We start from the raw sequence: 27,651 nt of genomic DNA, 5'->3' as shown, positions 1-27,651 counted from the left end.
TGGCCTTTTCTCCCACCAAAATTCAAATTGGTTCACTTGGAAAATGGACTTTTTATGTGATGATTTTTGATGAAATGTGATGATGGATTATGATAAAGCATGTCAAATGGAGTTTGCTCAAAAAAGAATCACATGAATTGGCCAAATGGTGTGAAAGTTATGCCTCCTTGAAGTTCAACTTTTCTTGAAAATGATTTGATCATAACTTGCCAACCACACATGAGAAATGAGTGTTCTTGGACTTTTTGGAAAGGTGAGAGCAAGATCTTCAACTTTCATGTTGGACAAAAATCCATTTGAAGCTTGTATGATGATGTAAATTTGAGGAGAAGACCTTTCCATTTTTGGCAGTTTGAAATTACAGGTCACTTACTATTTTTGGAAACTTTTCTTCTAACCTCAAATTCTTCAATCTTGATCTTTGAAATGCCAAATGAGACTTATATGGACATGAATGAAGCCTTTCAAACCATCTTCCACCTTCAAATCCTTGAATTCATGCACTGTTGACCACAGTTGACTTTCTAGGGTTTCAGATGAAATTCAACTTGACTGTTGAGCTTTGATCATCCAATCCTTGGCCAAATGGCTTCAAAATGATCCCTAGATCATATGAACTTGTTGAATCAACCATAGGGCTTTGCTTCCTTGAGAAATGCACATGTTTGCTTGCTTGACTGATTCTCCTGATCATCTTGACCTAATCTTGTCTGATGACTTGCACTTGGGCAAAGGACAATGCAATGCTATGCAGTGGACTATGTTATGTTAATGACCTAATATGAAAATGTATGTACAAAATGGGAGGTGCAAATTTGAGGTGCTACAGCTGCCCTTATTCAATCAACTAGGAACCCGAATGGATGAGAGCAACGGATGTCAGACTTTCAGGGTAAACAGGGATTGAATACCAAGAACCGTAGAAATTTGCACAATGCGGGGATCCACCAACAGAAACGTCCACTGGGATCTGATATTTATCACTGAGCCAGTCAAGATGTCCACCAATGACTCTACTGGGGATTTTGATCTTCATCAAAGGAACATAACATCCAAACGTCAACGAACAAAATGGGAATAGAAATCGCAACTAGACATCAACGGACGACCAGGAAAAACTCGACGTATCGAAACTGTCGCATCCGCGAAAAACAACCGGCGGGCAATAACAAAAACAACACAGAGCCGCCACTGCGCGTTATTTATCCCAAAATAGGGAAAGGAAACGCTCAGAGAAACCTGGAAAGGAAATGGCCTCGCGACCAAAGAGAAAGGGTAAGGGAGTCGGTTACGCAAGGGGAAGGTATTAGCACCCCTCACGTCCGTCGTACTCGACGGGATCCACGTTCTAAAAGAAAGAAAAGGTTGCTAAACATCAGACAAACATCATACACACGCACCGAAGACAACACAGGTGGGGTTAAGGGGAAGGGAGCTCGATAGGACGTCGCATCCTATGCCTACGTATCTCGTCTGGAACGAGAATCAGAGCTGCCGTAGTTCGGCTCACGCACGCCAAACAAGCAAACACAAACACAGGCAAACATGGAGCCTGAATGCCAATCACTGGGCTTACATCAGCATCCGAACCAAAACACACACAAGAGGGCAAACGTGGAGCCCGACCGCCAATCACTGGACTTACGTCAGCATCCGAACCAAAACACACGCAAGAAGATAACAAGCAAACGCACACAAAAAGAAAAAAAAGTGCCCGGAGAGACCTCGCACGGTCTCCTGCCTACATACCTCGTCTGGAACGAGGATCAGGGCGATGTAGTTCCCCTCAAAGGGAAAGAAAATCTAGCCAGAAACCAAGGGAAGACACACTACCAGGGAGCTGTACTCGAGCCTAGTGTTTTCATGCATCATTGCCCTACGTTGTGGTTTCTACCTACTTGCACAACTACAAGCTAATCCTATCCAGGAAAACAAGCATACAAGCATACAAGCATCAACAGATCAAAACAAGCATTTCAAGCAAGTATTCACATAGCACACACTATAGCCAATCAAGTGGGCTCAAACAATGGGTTTGACTGCCGAAGCAAGTCATCTGTACATGGGTAGTATTCGCTCTTAACCTTGCCATTGCGAGGCTAAGGTGAAGCAGATGAAAGGTAAGTGAAGATTAGACTTCACAGCTCTTATCCCTGACCAGGGAGAGCTTCAGACAAAGGAGCGTGGGTCCAGAATGGAGGGACCCTTCTACGCTCAAAGACTCTGACTCGATTGTGCAACAGCACAAGATCTTGGGTTTGTGTCCCAATGCATCAACACACAGCCGTGTGAGCAGAGGGACGACTCACAGAATAGTGGGGGATAGATTGCATATCCCTTTGATCCACCAATTGCCTCATAGAGGTCTTTACCTGCTTGGCACAAATGTAAACAACCACAAACATCGCCTCTTAAGGAGGACTTCAGACAGTTGCCTGGCCAAGTAACAGGCCAGGTCTTCCAGACTACATGAAGAATAGAAGTCCTACCTCAAGTGGTTTAAAAACCAAGCAGCAGCAAGCAAGTTCTTAAAGAACTGTAAGCGACTAAATGTACCTGAAATCAATCAAGTATCATCAGTACTCAGACAAACCAACAGTAAACAGCAAAAGTCAATCTATACAGACAACACAAGTTAATGCACACAAGTGCAAGCTATAAGCCCAAGCTCAAGCATCACAACCTACAAAACAAAGTCAAGTTAGTTTATAAACATCAACCAAACTCAATTCAAATTGCCTTGAAGCAATCTCCTTAAGCATTGTGCACTTTTAATCCTGAAAATCCACACCAAATGTGAGAAACTAGACCACTAGGCCAAGCCTAGGGTCCAAAAGGGAGAAAAAAATCTAAACAGCAAGCCAAACCAATCCAAAATCAAATTAAGACCATTCAAAAGCAAATGCAATTGGTCCCATGCTTATACCATTCTCCATTATCATTTCATGACCAATATACCACAAACTAGGTCAAATACAACACCAAAAGTCCAAACAGAATGACTTCAATCAAAGGCATACCAAAACAATTCAAAAAATCCTCAAATAATTCATACCTAAACAGGACACAATCAACAAGTAGCATGTCAATTTTCAGCTCAATTGGACAAAAGAAAGTAGGTCAATGAAAATCAAGAAGTCCAGACACAATTATACAAGCCAATTCAAGATATCCACACAAACATCAACTTCAATAATTCATAAAACAGTGACAACATATTAGAAATGAATGGGATCAAAAGCATGATGTCCTACAATGTGTCTACAATCCACATATCAAATTTCATCTTCATCCAATACCATATGAGAATTTCACAAAAGAAATGCCAACATGTATCACACAATGTTACCAAATGAGCATACAGTGAAGAAAATTATCAATCAATTTGAAAATGCAACCAAAAATTCCAGCAAAAATCACATGTTATCTTGATACATCAATGATCATTCATGCAAAAAAATTAGCTCAATCAAACAATCCTAGGCCATGCAAATAAAATCAGAAAGTTGACCTAGCTTGGTGTGACACAAATTGTCACACCTTAATCCAAAAATTCATATCTAATCAACCAAGTATCCAAAAATTACAAACTCTACATGGAAATCACCATCAATGTGTCCAGAATGAGAACAAAAAATTTCAATCATTTCTTTAAATGTATGAGCATTTCATGAAGGATATAGTGAAACATGCAAAAAATTATACACAAGTCAAAGATCAATAGGTCAGGTCAACATTTCTCCAAGCACAACTTATGGTACCATGCTCATTAAAAACTAGAGAGAATTTGGGATCCATCAAAAAAAACCTCACTATTTTTGGATTAGTAATTAATTTTTTATGAATTTTTAAAGATTGAATGAATTATTAAATAAATATTAAGTGTTTTAGTGAATTAAATAAATCCAATGGCATAGTTGTAAATCTCGCTCAGATGCTCAAAACTCTGCGTTTTCATTAATCCAGTGGCACTGTGTGATTGGTTGCGCGTGGAGGGAAACAGATTTCAAATTGCCAAGCGAAAGAAACTGAATCAACACGCGTTTTTTTCCAGATTTCATCATCATCACCATCAGTTTTTTCCAGAAATGCAAGAACATCAAGAACATCAAACTTCCACTAAAATTCACAAATGGATATCCATTGGAAAGGTCTAAGCATGAGGATCTCAAATATGTAACCTAAATTGCCTAATTCTCACTACATAATCCGGATCGAGCATTTAAAGAAACAACATCAAAACTAAAAATCACGATTACTTCTTCAGCAATTCACCAAATCAAAAACTAAACCTAGCATGTTGATCTACGTTGGATGAACTACAATAAGCATATCACAATTCAAGAAACCATGAGATTCGATTTTAGGTACCTTGAATGGAGCAGTGATGAATCTTGAAGCCTTGGTGCGTGTTGATCCAAAACAGATGCAAGAGAAGCTTCAGGATGTTGACTGGAGATGTTAGGTTCGCTCGAAATTGCTTCTAGTGGAAGAATTTGCAAAATGCCATGGATGCACACACTTTGAACAGTGGAGATTCGTGAGGATTTTGATGATGCTTTTCCAAAACAGTTGAAGAAGGAGATGATTGGAGAAGGCAGCAAAAAGAATCACACGGATTGATGAAGAATTGAAGGAGTTTTGCTCAATTTTGTTCTTGAATGTTCTTGAGCTTTTGGAGAATTTGGAGGGAAAAGTTTGTTGAATTTCTTGTGAAATGTGATTAACCACCATTCAGTTATGATTAAGTGTTATATACTTCCACTTAATCCAGCTCTAATCATCCAATTAGCAACAATGACATGTGATTAGCAAAATGTGATTTTACTAAGCAAGGGCAAATATGTCTTTTCACCATGGGGCCCATGACAGCTGTATGACAGCTCACACACTCTCCAAATATCAGTTATGATGAGTTGGCATTGGTCTCATGGTCATTGGACTTGTAATTCTCATTTTCACCATGTCATGGCACTTTATGCATTTTCAAGTGCAAGTTCAAAAATGAATTGTTCAAATATTGCACCTTGAATGTTTATGACCATTCAAACCATCTCTAGTTGTCATTTGTGAGGTGTTGCAAAAATCCCCATTCCAAAATTCCCATTATTTCTCAACTTGGACCATTTTGCCCTTGGATTTTTAACTGTACACTTGAAAATTGACTTTTTGCATTGACCACTTTTGATGAATTCCAATTATGCACCATGAAAGTACATGTCAAATGGAGTTTGCACATAAAAAGATCACTCAATTTGGACACTCCATGTGGAAGTTATGCCACTTTGATTATGGGTCATTTTTGAAATTGAATGGACCATAACTTGCCAACCATACATGAGATTTTCAAGTTCTTGGACTTTTTGGAAAGGTGAGAACAAGATCTACAACTTTCATGTTGAACAAATTTTCATTTGAAGCTTCCTTGGACATGTAATTGTGTGGTCAAAAACTTTCCATTTTTGGAAACTTCCATTACAAGTCACTTTCTATTTTTGGCAATTTCTTGTCTGACTTGATTTTCCCCATTCTTGAGCTTTGACATGTCAAATAACACTTGTTTCAACATGAATGAAGTGTATCCAACTCTCTCCCACCTCCAAATCCATAAAATCAAGCACAGTTGACCAGAGTTGACTTTTTCAGCTGATAGATGAATTTGGCAACGCACTGATCCAGCTGAGCCCCAATCTTCTGATGAAATGGCTCAAGGATGAAACCCTAGCCTCCATAAGCTCAATACAATCATGGAATGATCCTCATATCCATCATAGACCCCATTTCCTTGCTATGCCCTGATTGGCCCAATACAACTGATTAGGGTTGACCAGTGGTCAAAACCCTAATCTCAAGGTGTCTGCTCCAACACTTGATGATGACAAACCATGATGATGATGTTGAATCATTTCAATCAAGATGAAGACCAATCTCCTTGAGAATCACAAAACCCTAATTTGGACCTCCACATCCTCAGATGATTAATGACCAGTCCAATGAAACCCTAGCTTGCACCATGACCTCATATCTTCTGATCAAGACTTGTGAGGATGACTTGCACAATGTAACCACATGATATGCAATATGCAATGCCTAATGACCTAAAAATGTATGCAATATGTTAAGCTAGTCCCAAGAGAGGAGGGCAAATTTTGGGGTGTTACAGAAACCAACGGAGAGGTAAGTAAACAACTAGATGTCAACGGATAACTAGGAAAAACTCGACGTTTACCAAAACCAACGGAGAGGTAACTCTACTGGGGACGACCAGGAAAAACTCGACGTTTACCAAAACCAACGGAGAGGTAACCAAACATCAACAGATGAATGGGAATACTCGACCAGACGTCAACGGACGAACGGGAGAAGCTCGACGTTTATCGACACCAACGGAGAAGGAGAACGGACATCAACGGATGACCTGTGGGAATACATCTAGATATCAACGGATAACTAGGAAAAACTCGACGTTTATCGAAACCAACGGAGAGGTAACTCTGTGGGGAAAGGCACCACTATACGTCAACGGACATATAGGAAAAACTGAACGTTTATCGAAACCAACGGAGACGTAGCTCACTGGGGATCAAGGTCACAACAGGGAGTAGACAGGAAGGAACACCAAGGATACCGGGTTGTAGGCATGAAACAGGTGACCGACCGAAGCGTGAATTGGTTTGTCTTCCAAAACACTCATCATCCTGAAGAGGGCTAGAAAAGCAATCTTGTTAAAGGATGGACATTCGATTCCACAAGGAATACGAATCTTACTCAATTGGGGAAACAAACAAAGGGTTCAACCAAAGAGCGCATGAGATACATTATCTATAGCCGTCAAAATGTAGATAATACACTCGCATGGAAGATTATCCTAACCGGGTTGTAGGTTGTTAAAGGATAAATCGACCGACATCATCCTGAAGAGAGCGAAGGCAAACTTGTTAAAGGATGGACATTCGATTCCGAACAAAGGAATACGAATCTTACTCTGATGGTGAAAACAATCAACAGATTGACCAAAGAGCGCATGAGATATATCATCTATAGCCGTCAAAACATAGATAATACACTCGCATGGAAGATTATCCTAACCGGGTTGTAGGTTGTTAAAGGATAAATCGACCGACATCATCCTGAAGAGAGCGAAGGCAAACTTGTTAAAGGATGGACATTCGATTCCGAACAAAGGAATACGAATCTTACTCTGATGGTGAAAACACTCAAAAGATTGACCAAAGAGCGCATGAGATATATCATCTATAGCCGTCAAAACGTAGATAATACACTCGCATGGAAGATTATCCTAACCGGGTTGTAGGCTGTTAAATGGATAAATCGACCGACATCATCCTGAAGAGAGCGAAGGCAAACTTGTTAAAGGATGGACATTCGATTCCGAACAAAGGAATACGAATCTTACTCTGATGGTGAAAACAATCAACAGATTGACCAAAGAGCGCATGAGATATATCATCTATAGCCGTCAAAACGTAGATAATACACTCGCATGGAAGATTATCCTAACCGGGTTGTAGGTTGTTAAAGGATAAATCGACCGACATCATCCTGAAGAGAGAGAAGGCAAACTTATTAAAGGATGGACATTCGATTCCGAACAAAGGAATACGAATCTTACTCTGATGGTGAAAACAATCAAAAGATTGACCAAAGAGCGCATGAGATATATCATCTATAGCCGTTAAAACGTAGATAATACACTCGCATGGAAGATTATCCATAACCGGGTTGTAGGTTGTTAAAGGATAAATCGACCGACATCATCCTGAAGAGAGCGAAGGCAAACTTGTTAAAGGCTGGACATTCGATTCCGAACAAAGGAATACGAATCTTACTCTGATGGTGAAAACAATCAAAAGATTGACCAAAGAGCGCATGAGATATATCATCTATAGCCGTCAAAACGTAGATAATACACTCGCATGGAAGATTATCCATAACCGGGTTGTAGGTTGTTAAAGGATAAATCGACCGACATCATCCTAAAGAGAGCGTATGCAAACTTGTTAAAGGATGGACATTCGATTCCGAACAAAGGAATACGAATCTTACTCTGATGGTGAAAACAATCAAAAGATTGACCAAAGAGCGCATGAGATATATCATCTATAGCCGTCAAAACGTAGATAATACACTCGCATGGAAGATTATCCTAACCGGGTTGTAGGCTGTTAAATGGATAAATCGACCGACAAAGAAAGGCATCGGGATACTAAGACTAGGTATGCAAAGATGACCAATCAAAAGGGGAAACCACAAACATTACCAGCAAACGGTGAATGAAAGAGGACCCATTGAGGATAAAATGGCTTACTCGGAGCAATTACCCACAAGGAAGGGGAAGACCCGCTGGGGATAAGATTGCTTAATCAAAGCAAACACCCAAAAGGAGAAAGGAATATCAATACCGAAACTGGATAATGATAACCACAAAGAGGGGATTACATCTACCGGCTCGTAGGCAGAAAACCACAGAGAAGCAACCGTCATCGACTAGGATGAGCGCAAAGGTTGACTCCACAAAGGGGAGAACATGGAGTTTACATCTACCGGTTAGTAGGTAGAAGCCCACAAAGATAGGACTTACAACTACCGGTTCGTAGGTAGAAGCCAACAAATTCCGCTGAGGGACAGAGTGAGAAAAAAGGATTTACAACTACCGGGCAATAGGTAGAAGACCGCAAAGGTAGGACTTACAACTGCTGGTTTGTAGGCAGAGGCCAACAAACAGTCTGCTGAGAGACAGCCACAAGGAAGCCAGTTTAGGATCGATCCAAAAAGGCATACTGAATCAAGACTCATCCTAATGAGGAAAGAAATCAATAGGGAAAACCCATCCCGTTATGTGTGGGGAGGGAACGGAAACAACCGTCATCCACGAGGATATAACTCAGTGGGGAGCGCAGAAGAAAATGACAGACATTTTCTGCTTAAGGGGTCGACTCTATATGGAGAGATCAGACACACCCACATCTGTTAGGGGAGGATCTACTGGGGAGATCTGGTTTTCCTTTCACCAACGGATGAGAAAATAAACCTCTCTGAGGGGTATCAATCCTGAATGCTGTCAGGAGCAACTGTAGCAAACGTGTCGTACAGACGTTGAACGAGAATCCGCCTCTGCCGGGGATACGGTCTGGGGGGTAACACATGAATGCATATGTTTGAATTTTTCTATGGCGTAATTCTCCATATTGAAATGGAAATGCTACGCAATTTAAGGATGCAATGATTACTATATGCCAAATGCAAGTGATGAAAACTCCGCTGGGGAGCCCAAAGATCAGATACTCCAACTCTGTGGGGAGACTCCGCTTGAAGAAATCCGCTTGAGGAAAACTCTGCAGGGAGAGCAACGACTTCTCACTCATGCTGGAGAACAGAGGTACCAAGAATCAACCAGATCTCTAGTGAGGATAGATAGGCATTGATAAAGTTCATCATGTCAACGACTCTGCTGAGGATCTATCCGAGAAAATGACGGAATACTGGGATGTCAATCCTCCAAATACCGAATCTTCACAGAAAAGCACCCATGCCGGGGAGAAGAGAAGACTGCTCTGCTGGAGAGACGAAAGTTGAAGTCTTCAGTAAACACTCTGCTTGGGGAACTGCCCCACAAAAGTATTTCAACAGCAACCTTGCTGGGAATGCCCCACAATAGGGTTCAAACAGCCCTCTACTAGAGATGCCCCACAATAGGGCTAACAGGGACTTGGAGGAAGAATATTGCACTGCCGGGGACATGAAGATAAACAACTTCAACCAACACTACACTGAGCAACCTCGCTGAGGAGAAACCATGAGATTCTACAGGAAAAAGATACCGTTATGCTCGAGATACGAACAAATGTCTTACCTGTTGGCAATCGTACCACCCTTGGGAGAGCACTGCGGATCTCCTAAGTATCCTTCCATCATTGTGAATGTTCACTTTGTTTAAGAACAATTTTGTGAAAAATTTTATTTATTTTGAAAACAATGATACTTTATCAATTAGAACATGCAAAACATTTGTTGAGTTGAAACAAATAAGAGTGCAAATAATTGGATAAAAGCTCAAATTGATGTGATGGAATGGTAGTCTGCAAAGGGCGAGACTCCATAGATCTGTACAAGTTTGAAATCGGAGATATATATTGGAGAGGGCTACATTGAACATAATGACCTTTTCTCTACCATTCCGAATTTTCGATGTATTCGGAGCTTCAGTCGACGATGAATCGAGAATCCCTGACGGATGACAAATGTAGAGCACAGTCTTGTCAGGATGCAGTTACTTTCCAAATCCCTAATTTTTGCCTAGATTGCCCCAATGTGAGGTGCTCAATCTAGCGGGATGAAAATTCTTCTTCAATGTCTCTAACTTTTTCCTGGATCGCCCTTTCGGGTTTTCAATCCACCGAGACGCTCTTTTTTGCCTAAGTCGCCCTTTGGGGTGTTCGACTTAGCGAGCTGTTTTGCTTTTTTTTTTAGGCAAAGTATTTCTTGACTGCATCTGGATTCACAGGACGAGTGAACTTCTCTATCCATTGTTGTAAGCGTCAAAGCACTGCCTGAAAAGGCTCTCTTGACAGCATATGGACATTCATAGCTTGGGGTTCACTTGCCCCTGGAATCGGGTGCGAAAGACAAGACTTTCTTGAGCACAAGGCCACCTTCTCGGAACACACGAGGCTTGACCTTCTTATCGAATGCTTTCTTCACTCTCTGCTGACATAACTGACCATGACACATGGCGGTTAATCTCTTCTTTTCGATCAGATTCATTTGGTCGTGACGACCCTGAATTCATTCAGCATCAGTCAACTTGGGACTTGAGGGTGCTATTTCTCTTTTGTTTCATTCTTTCTTTTTCTTTCTTTTGATTTTTTTTTTTGATTTCTTTTGATTGCTTTTTTTTGATTTTGCACCCTCCTCTTTCTTTATTTTTTTTGATTTTTTCTTTCAATGCCCCAGTTGGCTGTTCTGCTGATTCTCGAGATGCAGCTGAGTGATCTTCTTTTCTTGCTCAAGAAGTCGGGAAATCTCGTCAGGAATCCTTTCAACATCATCTTCTTCCGCTTCGAATACAGGGAATTCAAAATTGGGAGATGACGTCGGATCATTATGTTCAATGGGTTTAAGAAACAACCTGCATAATGATTTTGAGTATAAAAAGCACTTTGAAAATCAAACAAGACAATCGTTATGCAGATGAAAAGATTGCTTTTATTCTTGTTTTTAGGGTTTTTTGTGATCACCAATTTCATGAAAAAAGCAAAAAGGGAAAACAAATGAAAAAACAAATATTTTAACATGCTTTTATTTGAATGAAAATATCATTGCACAAAATGTTGCCAACAATGTCATCACTTCTCCTTTTGGCATGGGAGAAGGGTTTTTAAACAAAGTGATTATTACTCTGATTTATGGACAACTGTAGGAACGCCCACAGTGACCCAATTGTGATAGATCCCACCAGGGATGACAAATGTCAGAATCTCTTGCATCAACAGCTTCTGCTTTTGAACCACCCTCTTTGTTGAAGACCTCAGAAGAAAAGCCAACGCCAGCCCAAGACTTGTTATCTTCAAACTTGATTAGCATGGGGACCTAAGTCCTCAAAGTTCAGAATACCTGACCTCACAAGGTCTTGAACCTTCATCTTCAACTGAAAGCAATTATCCACATCATGACCGGGAGCACCCGAATGATACACACAATGCTGCTCAGGCCTATACCACCACCGAGGGTTGACGGGTATAGCCGGCGGGTCTCTGGGAGTAATCAAGTTCCGCTCTATCAAAGAGGGATACAGTTCTGCATACGACATAGGGATCGGATCAAAAATGATCTTCTTCCTCTCATTACTCGTACTAGCTTGATTATCATTGGGAGGTTGGTAAGCCTGCTGTAGAGGACGATGTTGTTGATGCTGATATTGCTGAGTTAGTCTTCTCTGTTGTTGTTGCGTTTGAGTTGCTGGAATAGTCACAGCAGCAGCCTGACGATACTGTCCTCTGTTCACATTCCTCCGACGGTGCACAGCATTTGTTTCACTCTCCCCCCTTTTGGGTGCCCCAGAGAATGGCTTCTTAGAATTCGAAGAACTTGAAGAGCCAGGATCTTGAATCTTTCCTGCTTTAATGAGACTCTCAGTCCTCTCCCCACAGACAACAACATCAGAAAAGCTACTGAACGGGCAACTCCCCATGCGGTCCATGAACACACCCTGCAAGGTCTCGATGAACATGTCAGTCAGCTCTCTCTCCAACATCGGAGGTTGCACTCTTGCGGCTAGCTCACGCCATCTCTGGGCGTACTCCTTGAAGCTTTCTCCAGTCTTCTGACACAAGCTCTGCAGTTGGGTTCGGCTCGGCGCCATGTCCATGTTATGCTTGTATTGCCTCAGAAAGGCTTCACCCAGATCTTTCCAGCTTCTGACTGATTCTTTCTTCAGATCCATGTACCAGTCCAAAGACGCTCCAGACAAACTGTCTTGGAAAAAGTACATCCACATCTTCTCATCATCAGTGTAAGCAGAGATCTTTCTGTAATAAGCCTGCACATGGGTGCGAGGACAGGAAGTGCCATTGTACTTGTCAAAGGACGGCGCCTTGAATTTGTAAGGGATTCTCAACCCATCAACCAAACCCATATCGGTTACATCGAAACCCAAGGAATTCTGACACTCCCTGGCACGGACTTTCTCAGCAAGGGCATCCACTTTTCTATCCCTCTCCCCGGTTCTCACAACTTCATCATCCTTACTGAGCAGAGTGAACATGTCCTCTTGCCTATCAACAAGCGAAGCAGGATGACGAACAAGAGCCCGGGTAGCTCTGACATTGACAGTCTCTGCAGCAAGAGGCTGTCCATTGATCCTTATTCCTCTGAGTTCATCCCCGACGGCATAGTCGTTAGCGGGAGCAGCAACGTTGACATTCTCATGAACAGGTACAACAGTAGGCGAAGCACGGTTGGACGTCTGAATCACAGTCTCTTGTCTCTAAACCAGGGCTCGGAGCTCTTCCTGACCTTGCGAAACCCCTTGCATCGTTGTCATGAACTGGGCCATGTTCGCCCTCATCTCAGCCAACTCGGTCTGAACCTGATTCATACTCCTCTGACGATTGAGTCTGGTTGAGTAACGATGCGGTCGACGGTCAGCAATCCTGTCTCAGTCAGGAACCAAAGTGAGAAGTCTCTCCAAACATGTCTGTGATGCAAGGATGCTATGTGCATGATATGCATGATATGGGTATTATTTTGTCATGGATGATCCTGATAAAGGATATGCGTATGCGAGTTAACTTTTTTGTTTTTTCATGCATTATTATTATTATTATTATTTTGAAAAATAAACATGCTTTGATGCAAATGATGCGAACATGACTGGTTGGCTGTGCATCTCGGAACACAGGATCAAAGCTTCGGCCTGAACTCGGAACCTCAATCATCTGAAACCCCAAAAATCATCTGAACCCAAGTCAACATCTGAGCAAGTACCCTCAAATTCTGCCCAGGGATCCGAAATAAACGGAACCCTCTGATCAATACCAGGATCAAACCTCCGGCGTTTCAAAATAAAGATCCATAAATACGACTTATAAATAGGACTCTGATCAACCAATAGTCACCAACAAAGTCACCATTAGAACATGCATCTGTAAGAATCAACCCTCCCCTCACAGGTAAATTCTAATCAGGTCATCCTAAGGCGGACAATGATCTCGACAATCGGGCAAAGATACTCAACGGGTTTGCCCTTTCGGGTGTGCCGTTGTAGCTCTCTTAAGATCGGCTCAATCAAAGATCCGGGAAAGAACGGTCACCGAAGTCAACAGCTCAGATGAGATCCTCCAACCTGAGTGGAATAACTCCAAACGGAAGGACTCCCTTAAATGAACCTCGTCCGGCTGTGGTGACACGTCGCAACAACATGCTGATACAGCAAGTGAGGAAACGCGAGACCACTCTAATTCTAGGTGTATACTCGGGCCTGGGTTTTAGCCCCACTCAGAACACCCACCCCAAACAGAGGAACCACCTGCACAGGAGACAGCTCAATGACAGTATGATGCATGCAAACAGATATGCACTTATATACAACATAATAACCATGAATGCGATAAATAACAGCAAATAGCAACCAAAACCCTAACCTAGAGAGCGCTAGGAGAGACTCGCTTAGGGAAGATGGACCAGCAAGAGGTCAACTTCTCTCATCCCCAGCAGAGTCGCCAGCTGTCGCATTACGCGAAAAACCGACGGGAAACAAGAACAACAGAGCCGCCACCGTGCGTTATTTATCCCAAAAGAGGGAAAGGAAACGCTCAAAGTAAACCTGGAAAAGACATGGTCTCGCGACCAAAGAGAATGGGATCGGGAGTCGGTTATGCGAAGGGAAGGTATTAACACCCCTACGCATCCGTCGTACTCGACGGGATCCACGCACTAAAGGAAGGAAAATGGTTGCTAAAACACTGCTCAAACAAACATCTACACAGGCTGAAAGAGACGCAAGAAAACAGACAAGACTGACTCGGCAGGATATCGCATCCTGGGCCTACTTAGTCTATCAGGCATAGACATCAGAGTCAAAGTAGTTCGGACTGGGGGAAAAACATGCTTGCTAGGATGTCGCATCCTATGCATACGTATCTTCTTGGACTAAGAAGAATCAGAGCATCCGTAGCTCGGCTCACGCACGCCAAACAAACAACACAGGCAAACGTGGAATCCGAATGCCAATCGCTGGACTTACATCAGATTCCGAACCAAAACACACCCACACTGGAAACTAGATGCCACTTGATGGACTTATACCGGACTCCAAGCACACAACAAGAGGATACGGAATGCCAATCGCTGGTCTTACATCCATCTCCTGACACACACAAAGACAAAACAAAACGGGCGCCCGGAGAGATCAGCTCATCTCCTGCCTACGTACCTCATCTGGTATGAGGATCAGGGCGACGTAGTTCCCCTACGCAGGGACACAGGACTAGCCTAACCAGATAACAGAGGGAGACACAACTAGGGAGACTAACTCGAGCCTAGATGTTATCATGCAAAATCATCCCTGGGTCAAGGTTGCTACCTAACTTGCACATGGAGCAAGCTAAACCTAAGCACAGGCACAAGCAAAGCAAACAATCACAGATAGCACACACTATATACACACCAAGTGGGGCTCAAACAAAGGTTAAGCTTTAGTCAAGGGGTCATGTCAACCTCGACAAACAAGCCACTGTATCAGGGTGAGGTTAGCTCTTAACCTTGACATTGAGGGTCAAGGTGAAGCAGATGAAAGGTGAGTGAAGATGAGACTTCACAGCTCTTATCCCTGGCCTGGGAGAGCTTTAGACAATGAAGTGTGGGTCCAGAAAGTGGGAACCCTTCTACACTTATGACACTGACTCAACTGTACAACTGTACAAGGATCTTGGGTTACTATCCACAATGCATCAACACCAGTTGTGTGAGCAGAGGGATGACTCAACTGAATAGCAGGAGATGGATTGCACATCTCTTGTATCTGCCAATTGCCTTATCAAAAGGTCTTTGATATGTACAGGGACAAATATAAACAAGCACAAACATTGCCTCTTAAGGAGGACTTCAGACAGGTGCCTGGCCAAGTAACAGGCCAGGTCTTCCAGACTACATGGAGAAGAGATCATTAAACCTCAGTGCTCAAGCTAGCAAGCAAAGCACAATCAAGTTCACAAAGGAACTATAGCAACTAAGGTACTTGAAATCAATCCAATATAATCAGCACGCAGCTCGAACAATAAGCAAACAGACAATGGTCAACAGTTAACTATACAGTCAAACAACAGTCAATGCACAAAGGTGCAAGCCACAAGGCATAAGCATAAGTCTCAATGCCTACAAAACAAACTCAATGTTAGTCATAAACAATCAACAAACCAACTCCAATTGAGTGCACATCATCAAGCATAAGCAAATTGTGCTTTTAACCTGAAACAAAGCTCAAATGTGAGAGCACAAACCACTAGTACAAGACTAGGGTCAAAATGAGAGCAAAAAACCAAAACAGAACATGAAACTTATCAAAAATCAAGATCAAACAATCAAGAATCAAATCCAAGTGGTTCCACATTCATATCATTCATCAATATCATTTCATGAAGCAAAGAGTACAAAACATGCAATTTAGAACCTCATACAACCAAACAGAATGGCTCAACTCAAATCAACTCACAAACATTTCAATAAATCACCAAAAAATTCATGATCAAACAACATTCACAACATGACCTACACACCAAATTTCAACTCATTTGGACCAAGGGAAGCAAGTCAATGAAATTCATCAAGTCAACACAAGTTCAAACAAGCTCATACAAGGCACCAAAACATGCATCCACTTCAAGCAACCATAAAACAGAAACCAAACATGATAAATGAATGAAATCAAATCCATGGCAAACTTCAAGATGTCTATAATACACATGCCAAATTTCAAGTCCATCCAATAAACCATAAGAATTTCCCAAATCAAATGAAATCATGACTCACAAGAAGTCAACAATTGGTCAAACAGGAGAGAAAATCTCAATCAAATTGGAAATGCATTCAAAAATTCCAGGAAAAATCACAAGCATTCTAAACATCCCTAAGTATCAAAATGCTCCTTAAGATGTCTAGAATAAGCATGCAAAGTTTCAAGAATTTCCAATTAAGCATCATCATTTCATGATCAAAATGGTAAGCATGGTACACAAAATGACATGTTCACATAAACCCTAGCCAAAACAGAAATCCACATGTGCACAAATTTATTAAAAATCATCAAAAAATAAAGGACATGGCAAGGATCATTATGAAAAAAAACCTCACATTATTTGGACGAAAATTGAATGAGTTATGAATTTATTATCATGGTGAAAAATTAAAAAAAAAAAGTAAACAAAGCATGATGAACATGTGAAATATGAAGGAAAATAAATCAACAAAGCCAGGGCGAAAATGCATCCAGGTGGAATCGATCCTTGCTCAAATTCAACATGGGGCGCCACTTAGTGAAACGCCGCGTTTCACTAAGTGAGGTGTCACCACGTGACTGGCTTCATGGGGAACAAACAGAAAAATCATGCAAAAGCCACGGGAAACAGATCTACCACGAGTCTGGGAACGAAATGCAAGCATTCATCACACGTTCTTCATGTTCATCATCAACATGAACTTTTCATCACAGAAATTTGCAAACCATATATGGATCGACTCAGCATTCAACACACATCACTAATCTAATCATGATTTCATCCAATTCTAACTACATGAAGAGAATCGAATCAAATAAGTTTTGCAATCAAAAATTCAAATCAAGATATCTTGCTCAAATCTTAATGGAATTGCACGATTCAAGCTGCAGCATGCTCTATGTACTAAGATCTATCAAAGCCATATGAAGATTTCAAGAATTAACATGATCGAATTCTCACCTTATGAAGATGCAGATGTTGAATTCGAGCTCCTCAAGGCCTGGATTATCAAAACAGATGCGCAATGATGTTGAGGAAGATGAATGAAGTCAAATCTTTAGCTCAACAATGCTCAGATTCGAGGGAATTTGCAACTGCCATATGAATGTGCACTCTTCAATAGTTCCAATTTAGCATGAATTCTCCACTGTTTTGCTTCAATTCAATGCCACAATGCCTGCAGATGAAGGTTAGAGCAAGGAACAAGCAAAGAAATGAAGAAAAATCAATGGAAAGAGTTGAAAAATTTTGAGAGGATTTGAGAGAATTTTGAGAATTTTCTGTTTTGGATCTGAGATTGTGAATGTTAATGTGATTTTCTATTACAATTAAGACTATATACCACCTCTTAATCCAATTAGCTAAACATGATTAGCAAAATGGAAATGGATTAGTGAATGCTCATGTCATGTAACTTGGCCAAAATGCCCTTTTTCAAATGCAACCAATGGAACAGTAGAAACTCATTTGAAGCAAATCCAAATTTCTGTTTTAAGGCTGTTGGAAGTGGTTTGGAGTGAAAATCATATGTATTTTTCAAAATGGCCTTTTTTCCCACCAAAATTCAAATTGGTTCACTTGGAAAATGGACTTTTTATGTGATGATTTTTGATGAAATGTGATGATGGATTATTATAAAGCATGTCAAATGGAGTTTTCTCAAAAAAGAATCACATGAATTGGCCAAATGGTGTGAAAGTTATGCCTCCTTGAAGTTCAACTTTTCTTGAAAATGATTTGATCATAACATGCCAACCACACATGAGAAATGAGTGTTATTGGACTTTTTGGAAAGGTGAGAGCAAGATCTTCAACTTTCATGTTGGACAAAAAGCCATTTGAAGCTTGTATGATGATGTAAATTTGAGGAGAAGACCTTTCCATTTTTGGCAGTTTGAAATTACAGGTCACTTACTATTTTTGGAAACTTTTCTTCTAACCTCAAATTCTTCAATCTTGATCTTTGAAATGCCAAATGAGACTTATATAGACATGAATGAAGCCTTTCAAACCATCTCCCACCTTCAAATCCTTGAATTCATGCACAGTTGACCATAGTTGACTTTCTAGGGTTTCAGATGAAATTCAACTTGACTGTTGAGCTTTGATCATCCAATCCTTGGCCAAATGGCTTCAAAATGATCCCTAGATCATATGAACTTGTTGAATCAACCATAGGGCTTTGCTTCCTTGAGAAATGCACATGTTTGCTTGCTTGACTGATTCTCCTGATCATCTTGACCTAATCTTGTCTGATGACTTGCACTTGGGCAAAGGACAATGCAATGCTATGCAGTGGACTATGTTATGTTAATGACCTAATATGAAAATGTATGTACAAAATGGGAGGTGCAAATTTGAGGTGCTACAGCTGCCCACGTGGAAAATGACAAGTTGATGATCCACTGTTTTCAAGACAGTCTGAAAGGTGCCTCGTCGAAGTGGTATTTAACATTGGACCAATCTCGCATCAAGTCTTTTCAAGATTTGTCTGACGCTTTCAGTAAGCACTATAAGTACAACTTTTGAGTATGACGTAGAAAAGTTCTGAGACCTTTAAGGAATACGCCCAGCGATGGAGGGAAATTGCTTCCCAGGTTGAACCTCCATTGACTGATAAAGAATTAGCTGACTGGTTTGTTGACACCGTTCGTCCTGAGTTCTATGAAAGGATGGTGGGTAGTGTAACCACGAATTTCGCTGATATTGTTGTTGTTGGAGTAAAGGTTGAATTAGCTATGAAGAGTGGAAAGATGTCCAGTGGTTCTAGCAGTACGAGTTCGAAGGACCAAGCTAAGAAGACTTCCGTCAATCCTCAGAGAAAGAAGGAAGGAGAGACTCATGTTGTGTCTTCAGATAGGAGAAGGAATAGGCAGTATCAATATCCGCCACAGTATGCCCAACCACAGGGATACCCGGTTCAGTATGCACCACCGCCATACGTGGCTGCTGTTGCACCATCTTTTAACCAACAAGCTCCACAAGCGCCCGTTTATCAGCCCATGCAACAGGTTCCTGGTTATCCGCCTCCGGTTTATCCTCCTCCGAATTATCAACAAGCATCCAACGCTCAGGCGAGTCAACAACCGAGGAACCAGGCACCTCGCCAGAATGCTCCAAGGAGACTATACAAGACTTGTCCACCGATTCCGATGACGTTCACCGAGTTGTATCCTTACTTAGTGCAACGCGGTTTGGTCACTACTCGAGCTTTGGGACCGCCTCCGAATCCTTTGCCAGCTAACTACAACACCGCCGCTCATTGTTTATTTCATGAGGGTGCGCCAGGTCACGATTTGGAGAACTGTTATGCTTTGAAAAACCTTGTGAGGGATCTGATGGAAAAGAAGATTTTGTCATTCAACGATTCGCCGCCCAATGTCAAAAGTAACCCTTTGCCTGACCATGGGGCTGTTAATGCCATTGATGCTTCGTCTGAAGAGAATTTTATCCTTGATGTAGCTTAGATTAAGACTCCGCTCAAGGCATTCCATTCAAAGTTGTTTAAAGCAGGCCTAGTATCTGTTTCCCATATCTGTTGTACGAGCTGTAAGGGATGTGATAAGGGTTGTGTTATGGTTCGGAAAGACGTTCAGAGATTGATTGATGATGGTTTTTTGCAAGTTGTTAACCAGGCGAAAGAAGTAGCCGCAATTGAGCCTACCTTCAACTTGCCAGAATCGAGGGGTAGGATACCAGTGTTTAATCTGCCAGCACCAAATTCTGTCATGCCAGTGTTCAGTATACCGACTCCTGTTACTCCAACAGTGGACCAGCCTAAACCGTTGATTATCCAAAAACCGAGTCCATTTCCATTCAGTGATCCCAAAGCAGTACCTTGGAAGTATGATGTAACCGCGATTGACAAAGAATCTGGGAAGGTCATTCCAAGAGAAGAAGTGAAGGTTGATGGTGAAAGTGTGACTAACATAGCTGGGGCAAGCAGGATGACTCGTAGTGGTCGCGTGTACACTCCCCGTTTTGATGAGGCTCCACCTAAAGAGACAACTACTAACACTGTTGTGCCTGCCAGAGATAAAAATAAAGAGGTTGTTACTAATGATGAAGATGCTGAATTCTTAAGGATCATCAGGAAGAGTGATTACAAAGTCGTTGATCAGCTTCATCAGACCCCTTCGAAGATCTCCATCCTGTCTCTGTTATTGAATTCACCCGCTCATAGGGCTGCTTTGCAGAAAGTATTGATGCAAGCTCATGTCGCTCAACATATTACTACTGGTCAGTTTGATAGTGTGATCGCCAATATTACCGCATGTAATACTCTTAGCTCCAGCAATGAAGAGCTACCGAAAGAGGGCCCGAATCACAACCGTGCTTTGCACATATCAGCGAAGTGTCAAGAGGATAATTTAGCCAGGGTGCTTGTGGATACCGGTTCATCTTTGAACGTCCTACCCAAGAGAGTTCTTAGCAAGTTGGCCTATAAAGAGGCTATGGTGAAGCCTACTTCTTTGATTGTCAAGGCGTTTGATGGTTCTCGTAGAGCTGTGATTGGAGAAGTGGAACTTCCAATTCTGATTGGTCCACATGTTTTCAATATCACTTTCCAAGTCATGGATATCAATCCCAATTACAGCTGTCTACTTGGAAGACCTTGGATCCATGCTGCTGGGGCTGTGACTTATACCTTGCACCAAAAGATGAAGTTTGTAGTTGATGGTAAGCTGGTGATTATTCATGGTGAGGAGGATTTAATGGTCAGTAATTTATCTTTGTTCCGTTATATTTAGGCCGATGAAGACGCGTTGGAAACTTCTTTCCAAGCACTTGAGATCGCCAATGCTGTGTTAGTGGAGGACGAAGAGACTGTGGAAGGCCAGAGTAATCCATCTTTTGCATCCTTAAAGAGTACCAGATCAATAATTGATAGGGGCATTCCTGAAGGTTGGGGAGAGATAATCAACGTCAAGACCAAGACTGATCGCCACGGGTTGGGTTACAGACCAACTCATGATAAAGCTTCTACAAAGGTCGAAGGGCGTCCGAAGTTTTTTCAAGAAGTTTTTGTCAGCGGAGGTTTCCAAGTCAATGCCATCAGTGACTATGATGAAGACGAAGATCTGAGCAACCTGGTATTCAAGAGCGATGCAACTTTGAGCAACTGGGAGGCTATAGAGATTCCTATTATTTTTCCCATTTCGAAGTAAATTAACAATTCCATTTGTGTTTTCACATCCATAGCTCTGCCCAAGGCTATTGGATTGCTTTGTAGGGCCACCTTTCATTTTTAAAACAATTATTAATCAATGCATTTTGTTCTGCTTCCACTTTGTTCTATTAGCGTTTTTTCGTTTTCACCTTTTAAAATGAAATTGGCAATCTTTTCAAAAACTACAAAATAACGCATTTCCACTCTCTTGCATCTTCATTTGAACATTTAATAAAACAAGCCTTTCAACATGAAGTGACATTACAACCCTTGTTGAATCCAATGACTCTATCGTCTCTCCTGATTGGGATTCACCCATTTATCAAGCTGAAGATGGGGGTGAAGAGGATTTTGAAGTACCCGCGGAACTGACGAGATTGGTTGAGTACGAGTACACAGAGTTTCAACCGCACAAGGAGCAGGTAGATTTGATTAATCTGGGCATAAATGAAGACAAGAAAAAGGTCAAAATTGGTGCAATATCTGGGGCCGAGGTCAAGCAGAGATTGGTCAAGCTGTTGAAGGACTATGTTGATGTGTTTGCATGGTCGTATCAAGATATGCCAGGTTTAGACACAGATATTGTAGTTCACAAGCTACCGCTTAAGCCAGAATGTCCGCCTGTCAAACAGAAACTTCGAAGAACGAGACCTGACATGGCTTTGAAGATTCGAGATGAGGTTAAGAAACAGTTGGATGCGGGTTTCCTTGTAGTTGCGAAGTATCCTGATTGGGTTGCCAACATTGTTCCAGTGCCCAAAAAGGACGGTAAGGTCAGAATGTGCGTAGACTACAGGGATCTGAACAAAGCTAGTCCAAAAGACGATTTCCCATTGCCTCATATTGATACCCTTGTCGATAATACAGCTAGTTTTGCAGTTTTCTCATTCATGGATGGTTTTTCCGGTTATAACCAGATCAAGATGGATCCCACCGACGGAGAAAAGACTACATTCATCACTCCTTGGGGAACCTTCTGTTATAAAGTTATGCCCTTCGGTTTCAAGAACGCATGGGCAACCTATCAACGTGCTATGACGGCTCTCTTTCATGACATGATGCACAAAGAAATCGAAGTGTATGTGGATGGTATGATTGCCAAATCTCATAACGAAGAGGAACATTTGGTTCATCTGTTGAAACTGTTTGAACGACTCCGGAAATATCAGTTGAAACTAAATCCCGCTAAGTGTACATTTGGTGTCAGATCTGGAAAGCTACTTGGTTTCATCGTCACCCAACGAGTAAATGAGGTAGACCCTGATAAAGTCCGAGCCATTCAAGACATGCCGGCTCCGCAGACCGAAACCCAAGTCAGAGGTTTTCTTGGACGTTTGAACTACATCTCCAGATTTATATCTAACCTGACTGCTACTTGTGAGCCGATATTCAAGTTGCTTTGCAAAGGCCAGACTATTGATTGGAATCCCGACTGTCAGCGGGCGTTTGAAAAGATCAAGGATTACTTGCAAGAGCCTCCAATCTTAATCCCTCCTGTTCCTGGAAGACCTTTGTTCATGTACCTGACTGTTCTCGAGAAGTCTATGGGTTGCGTGCTGGGGCAACACGATGAGACTGGAAGAAAGGAACATGTTATATACTACTTGAGCAAGAAGTTCACCGATTGTGAAAACAGATACCCACTCTTGGAGAAAACTTGTTGTGCGCTAGCATGGGTTGCTAGGCGTCTCAGGCAATACATGATGTGTCATACTACCTTGTTGATTTCGAAGATGGATCCAATAAAGTACATTTTCGAAAAGCCTGCTCAGACAGGGAGACTTGCTCGTTGGCACATGTTGTTATCAGAATATGACATCCAGTACATACCTCAGAAAGCTATCAAAGGAAGTATCTTATCAGATTATCTAGCAGACCAACCGGTCGAAGATTACGAGCCTCTCAAGTTTGACTTCCCGGACGAAGACATTATGTGGGTAAAAGATTTCGAGGAGCCAGAGCCCGAGGGGGGTCCCGAACCGGGTCTCTGGTGGAAGATGATGTTTGATGGTTCCTCAAATTACAGTGGGCACGACATAAGCGCCGTTTTGATGAATCCAAAAGGGGGTTATACCCCATTTACAGCAAGGTTAGACTTTGAATGCACGAACAATGTCGCCGAATATGAAGCATGCATCCTTGGCCTTGAAGCAGTTATTGACCTCCGAATCAAACTTCTTGAAGTAAGCGGAGATCAGCTTTGGTTATCTATCAAGTAAAAGGTGAATGGGAAACCAAGAATGAGAAGCTAGTCCCTTACAAAGCCTATATTGTGGCGTTGATTAAATACTTCGATGAGATCAAGTTCGAGCATGTTCCGAGGTCTGAGAATCATATTGCTGACGCCTTAGCCATGTTAGCATCCATGTGGAAGGTCAAATTTGTCAATGCAGCGCCACTCATTCGAATCGAACGTAGAATTGAACCTGCCTACTGTCTGGTGATTGAAGAAGATGAAACTGATGAAAGGCCTTGGTTTCATGACATCAAGAATTATTTGCTCACGCAAGAGTATCCACCGGATGCTTCTTATCTGGACAAAAGGACTTTGAGAAGATTGGCATCCAAGTTCTTCATCAGCAATGACGTGCTATACAAACGAAACCACGACATGGTTCTACTTAGATGTGTTGATAAACGTGAAGCCGATATGTTACTCCAGGAGATTCATGAAGGGACGTTCGGAACTCATGCCAACGGTTATGCCATGTCCAAGAAAATCTTGAGGGCTGGATATTACTGGTTAACTATGGAATCAGATTGCATCCGATACGCCAGGAAGTGTCACAAATGTCAGGTCTATGCCGACAAAATGCATGTACCTCCGGCACCGTTGAACGTTTTGACTTCGCCGTGGCCTTTCTCAATGTGGGGCATTGACATGATTGGGGCAATTGAGCCGAAAGCTTCTAACGGTCACCAGTTCATTTTAGTTGCTATTGATTACTTCACCAAGTGGGTAGAAGCCGCTTCCTATGCCAACGTGACCAAGCAGGTTATTGCTCGCTTCATCAAGAGGGAGATTATCTGCCGCTATGGAATTCCGAGCCGAATCATAACTGACAATGGTACCAATCTGAATAACAAGACTATGAAAGAGTTGTGTGACAGCTTCAAGATTGCGCACCACAATTCATCTCCTTACCGTCCTAAGATGAATGGAGCTGTTGAAGCCGCGAATAAAAATATCAAGAAGATCCTACAAAAGATGGTCAAGACTTACAAGGATTGGCATGAGATGTTACCGTTCGCTTTGCATGGATACAGAACTACAGTCCGAACTTCAACAGGGGCAACCCCTTTCTCATTGGTATATGGAACAGACGCCGTCCTCCCCATTGAAGTTGAGCTACCTTCCTTAAGGGTATTGAGGGAAGCCAAGCTAGATGAAGCCGAGTGGGTTCAAGACAGATTCGACCAGCTGAACCTCATCGACGAGAAGCGTTTGACAGCTATGTGCCATGGTCAGCTATACCAGAAACGGATGAAGAGAGCCTTCGGCAAGAAAGTCTGAATCTGTGAGTTTCAATAAGGAGAACTTGTACTCAAGAAGATCTTGCCAGTTCACAAAGACATGCGCGGGAAGTGGATGCCCAATTATGACGGTCCATTTGTTGTTAAGACAGTCTTCTCCGGAGGATCGCTAATTCTTACAACAATGGATGGGGAAGAGCTCGCGCATCCTGTGAACTCCGATGCAGTCCGAAATAATTATTCCTAAAGAAAAATAAAAAAATAATACTATGGCTCGCTAAGTTGAAAACCCGAAAGGGCGGCTTAGGCAAAATTGAGCGTCCCGGTGGATTGAAAACCCGAAAGGGCAGTCCAGGCAAAAGTTAGGGACATGGAATTTCACTGCATCGAATGACACCGAACATCGCAGATACATTTACAGAAGTCCACTTCAAATCCAATCACTCTCTTCATGAGCAAGGTTTTGGGTAGTCTTAGTCATTAGGGATAGTAGGTTGTTGGATTCAATGTAACCTTTCCCATATTGCCAATTTAAAATTGTAATTTTCCATGGAGCTATGCCTTTAGCAAGTTACCATTCTTCAATAAAATTTACCTTTTGCTATTCAATTTCCTTGTTCACATTATCTCCGTTTTATTTTGTTATGCAATTTGCTTTTGTTAATAAAATTTGAACGTGAAAAGTGTTTTCAAAACCAAAATAATTTTCTCGGAAATACATTTGGAAACGAAAGTTACTTTGACTCATGGAAATCTGTGAAGGATCTCTTCGCTCCCCGGTAAGTCTCGGTGTTGCATAAGCATTTGATCATTACCAGCATCTTCCCAAAGACAGTCCCCAACGAGATTTTAAGCTGACAACACTTTTGGGATCCATCCGATAATCCCCAGTGACTCTCAAGACTGCAGAGATATCCCCGGTATCCTCCAAGTGATATCTATTCTGGAAGACCCATCCTCAATGGGATCATCTGTTCCTCAGCGGAATTGCCTTACTTGCCTCAGGAAATACTTCCCCCAGGAATGTCTGTTGAATTCTCCCCAGTAGGTCTGACGAACTCTCCGCAAGGAAGTTTTGATTTTTTTTTCCCAGTTGGATATACCTTTTCCCCAGGAAGCCGAGGTACTATTCCCAGGAAGTTGCTACGCTGTCTCCACGAAGTTGCCTAATTCCACATCGTCCCCACGAAGCGGATATTTATTTTATCCCCGGCAGTCTCTGATCCTAAGAGTTCTTTGGCTGACTATGGTTCATGACAGCTATCCCCCACGGGTAGTCCTGACATCGTATCCTCATGCATACGTCAAAGATCCCCAGTTGAAGTCGTGATATCATACTCTCCAGTAAAGCCGTATCATATCCCCATGTGGAAGTCACGATATTCTCTCCCCAGGGAAGTTATAACTTTGAAGCCAGATTCGGTTCTCCCATCAGCTCTTCTTATCCCCTTAGAGGGGTACTGTTGCAGAGGTCCCGGGATATTCCCGTCGAAATGCTTATTTCCTCTCAGGTCCTCCGCTCGTCGGTTTTGTCAGCACACGCATGAGCCTAAGCATTGCATACTCATTGCATGACATTTTCATACACATTTACATACAAATTAGTATACACTTTGGCAGGCTCATTAGCATGTTTGCTATTCATCGTCATCCTTTGTCGTTACCACCGAGTAACTAGGTTAGTCCGCCCTCTCCAAGTAGATCGTCAGCCTAAGCATAAAATACTATTTATTTCCAGCTAATCCCCACAGAGTTCAACCCTCGTGGACGATGGTTATTTCAGTTATCTTTCCGCGTTAGGATAAGATAATCCCCATTTGAGGTTATTTCCCTAATGGAGTCTTGTTGGGCAGTTCTTTCTAGCCCAGTTCTAGATCGAACTTCGGTCCCGTCGGTCACTGAACCTACCTGGACGTGCATTTATTTTGCACTATCTTTCAAGGAAATCATTTACAATCCTTTGCAGACAAGCGACAGTTCCCAGCCGAGGAGCGTATCACCTACATCAAACCTTAAGACGTTGAGTCGCCGCACTCATTCTTGAGCGCCCCGCCGTGGACATATCATTTAAACCTTAAGAAGTTGAGTCACTGCACTCATGCTTGGGTGTCCCGCTATGGACATATCTTTTCCTAAACTTCAAAACGTTGAGTCGTCGTACTCATTCTTGGGCCTCCCGTCGTGGACCATTTTATCCTTTAGTAAAAGAAGGAGCTGGATCATGTTCAGGGCGCCGACCTTGAAGTATGAAGAAGTTCATTTTATCCTTTAGTAAAAGAAGAATCTGAATCGTATTCCGGGCGCCGACCTTAGATATGAAGAGGTTTATTTATCAGATGGGTGACAATTCCCTCCAGCGGAGCTCATCAATCAATCAATTTTGTATCTATTATCCACAGATAAGCAACAACCTCTTTATTGGAGAGCTTATTTAGTTTGGCATATAAGTCCCTTCCAACGATAAGTGGCAGTTCTCTCTCGAGAAAGCTTATT

General features: G+C 42.0%; 1 protein-coding gene across 1 annotated transcript in view; it reads left to right on the top strand.

Annotated features, from left to right (window-relative positions):
• Positions 1-19,981, top strand: part of LOC127137156 (uncharacterized) — a 31,227-nt gene extending 11,246 nt beyond the window's left edge. The window contains exon 2 of the mRNA XM_051063642.1: positions 19,055-19,981. Coding sequence (XP_050919599.1) covers positions 19,055-19,981 — 927 coding nt within the window. The remainder of the gene's footprint in view (positions 1-19,054) is intronic.
• The last annotated feature ends 7,670 nt before the right edge of the window (positions 19,982-27,651 follow it).

Source organism: Lathyrus oleraceus, chromosome 4, assembly GCF_024323335.1.
Source record: "Lathyrus oleraceus cultivar Zhongwan6 chromosome 4, CAAS_Psat_ZW6_1.0, whole genome shotgun sequence".
Lineage (NCBI taxonomy): Eukaryota > Viridiplantae > Streptophyta > Magnoliopsida > Fabales > Fabaceae > Lathyrus > Lathyrus oleraceus.
The sequence above is the reverse complement of the archived record's forward strand: the minus strand, read 5'-3'. Positions and strand labels throughout refer to the sequence as shown.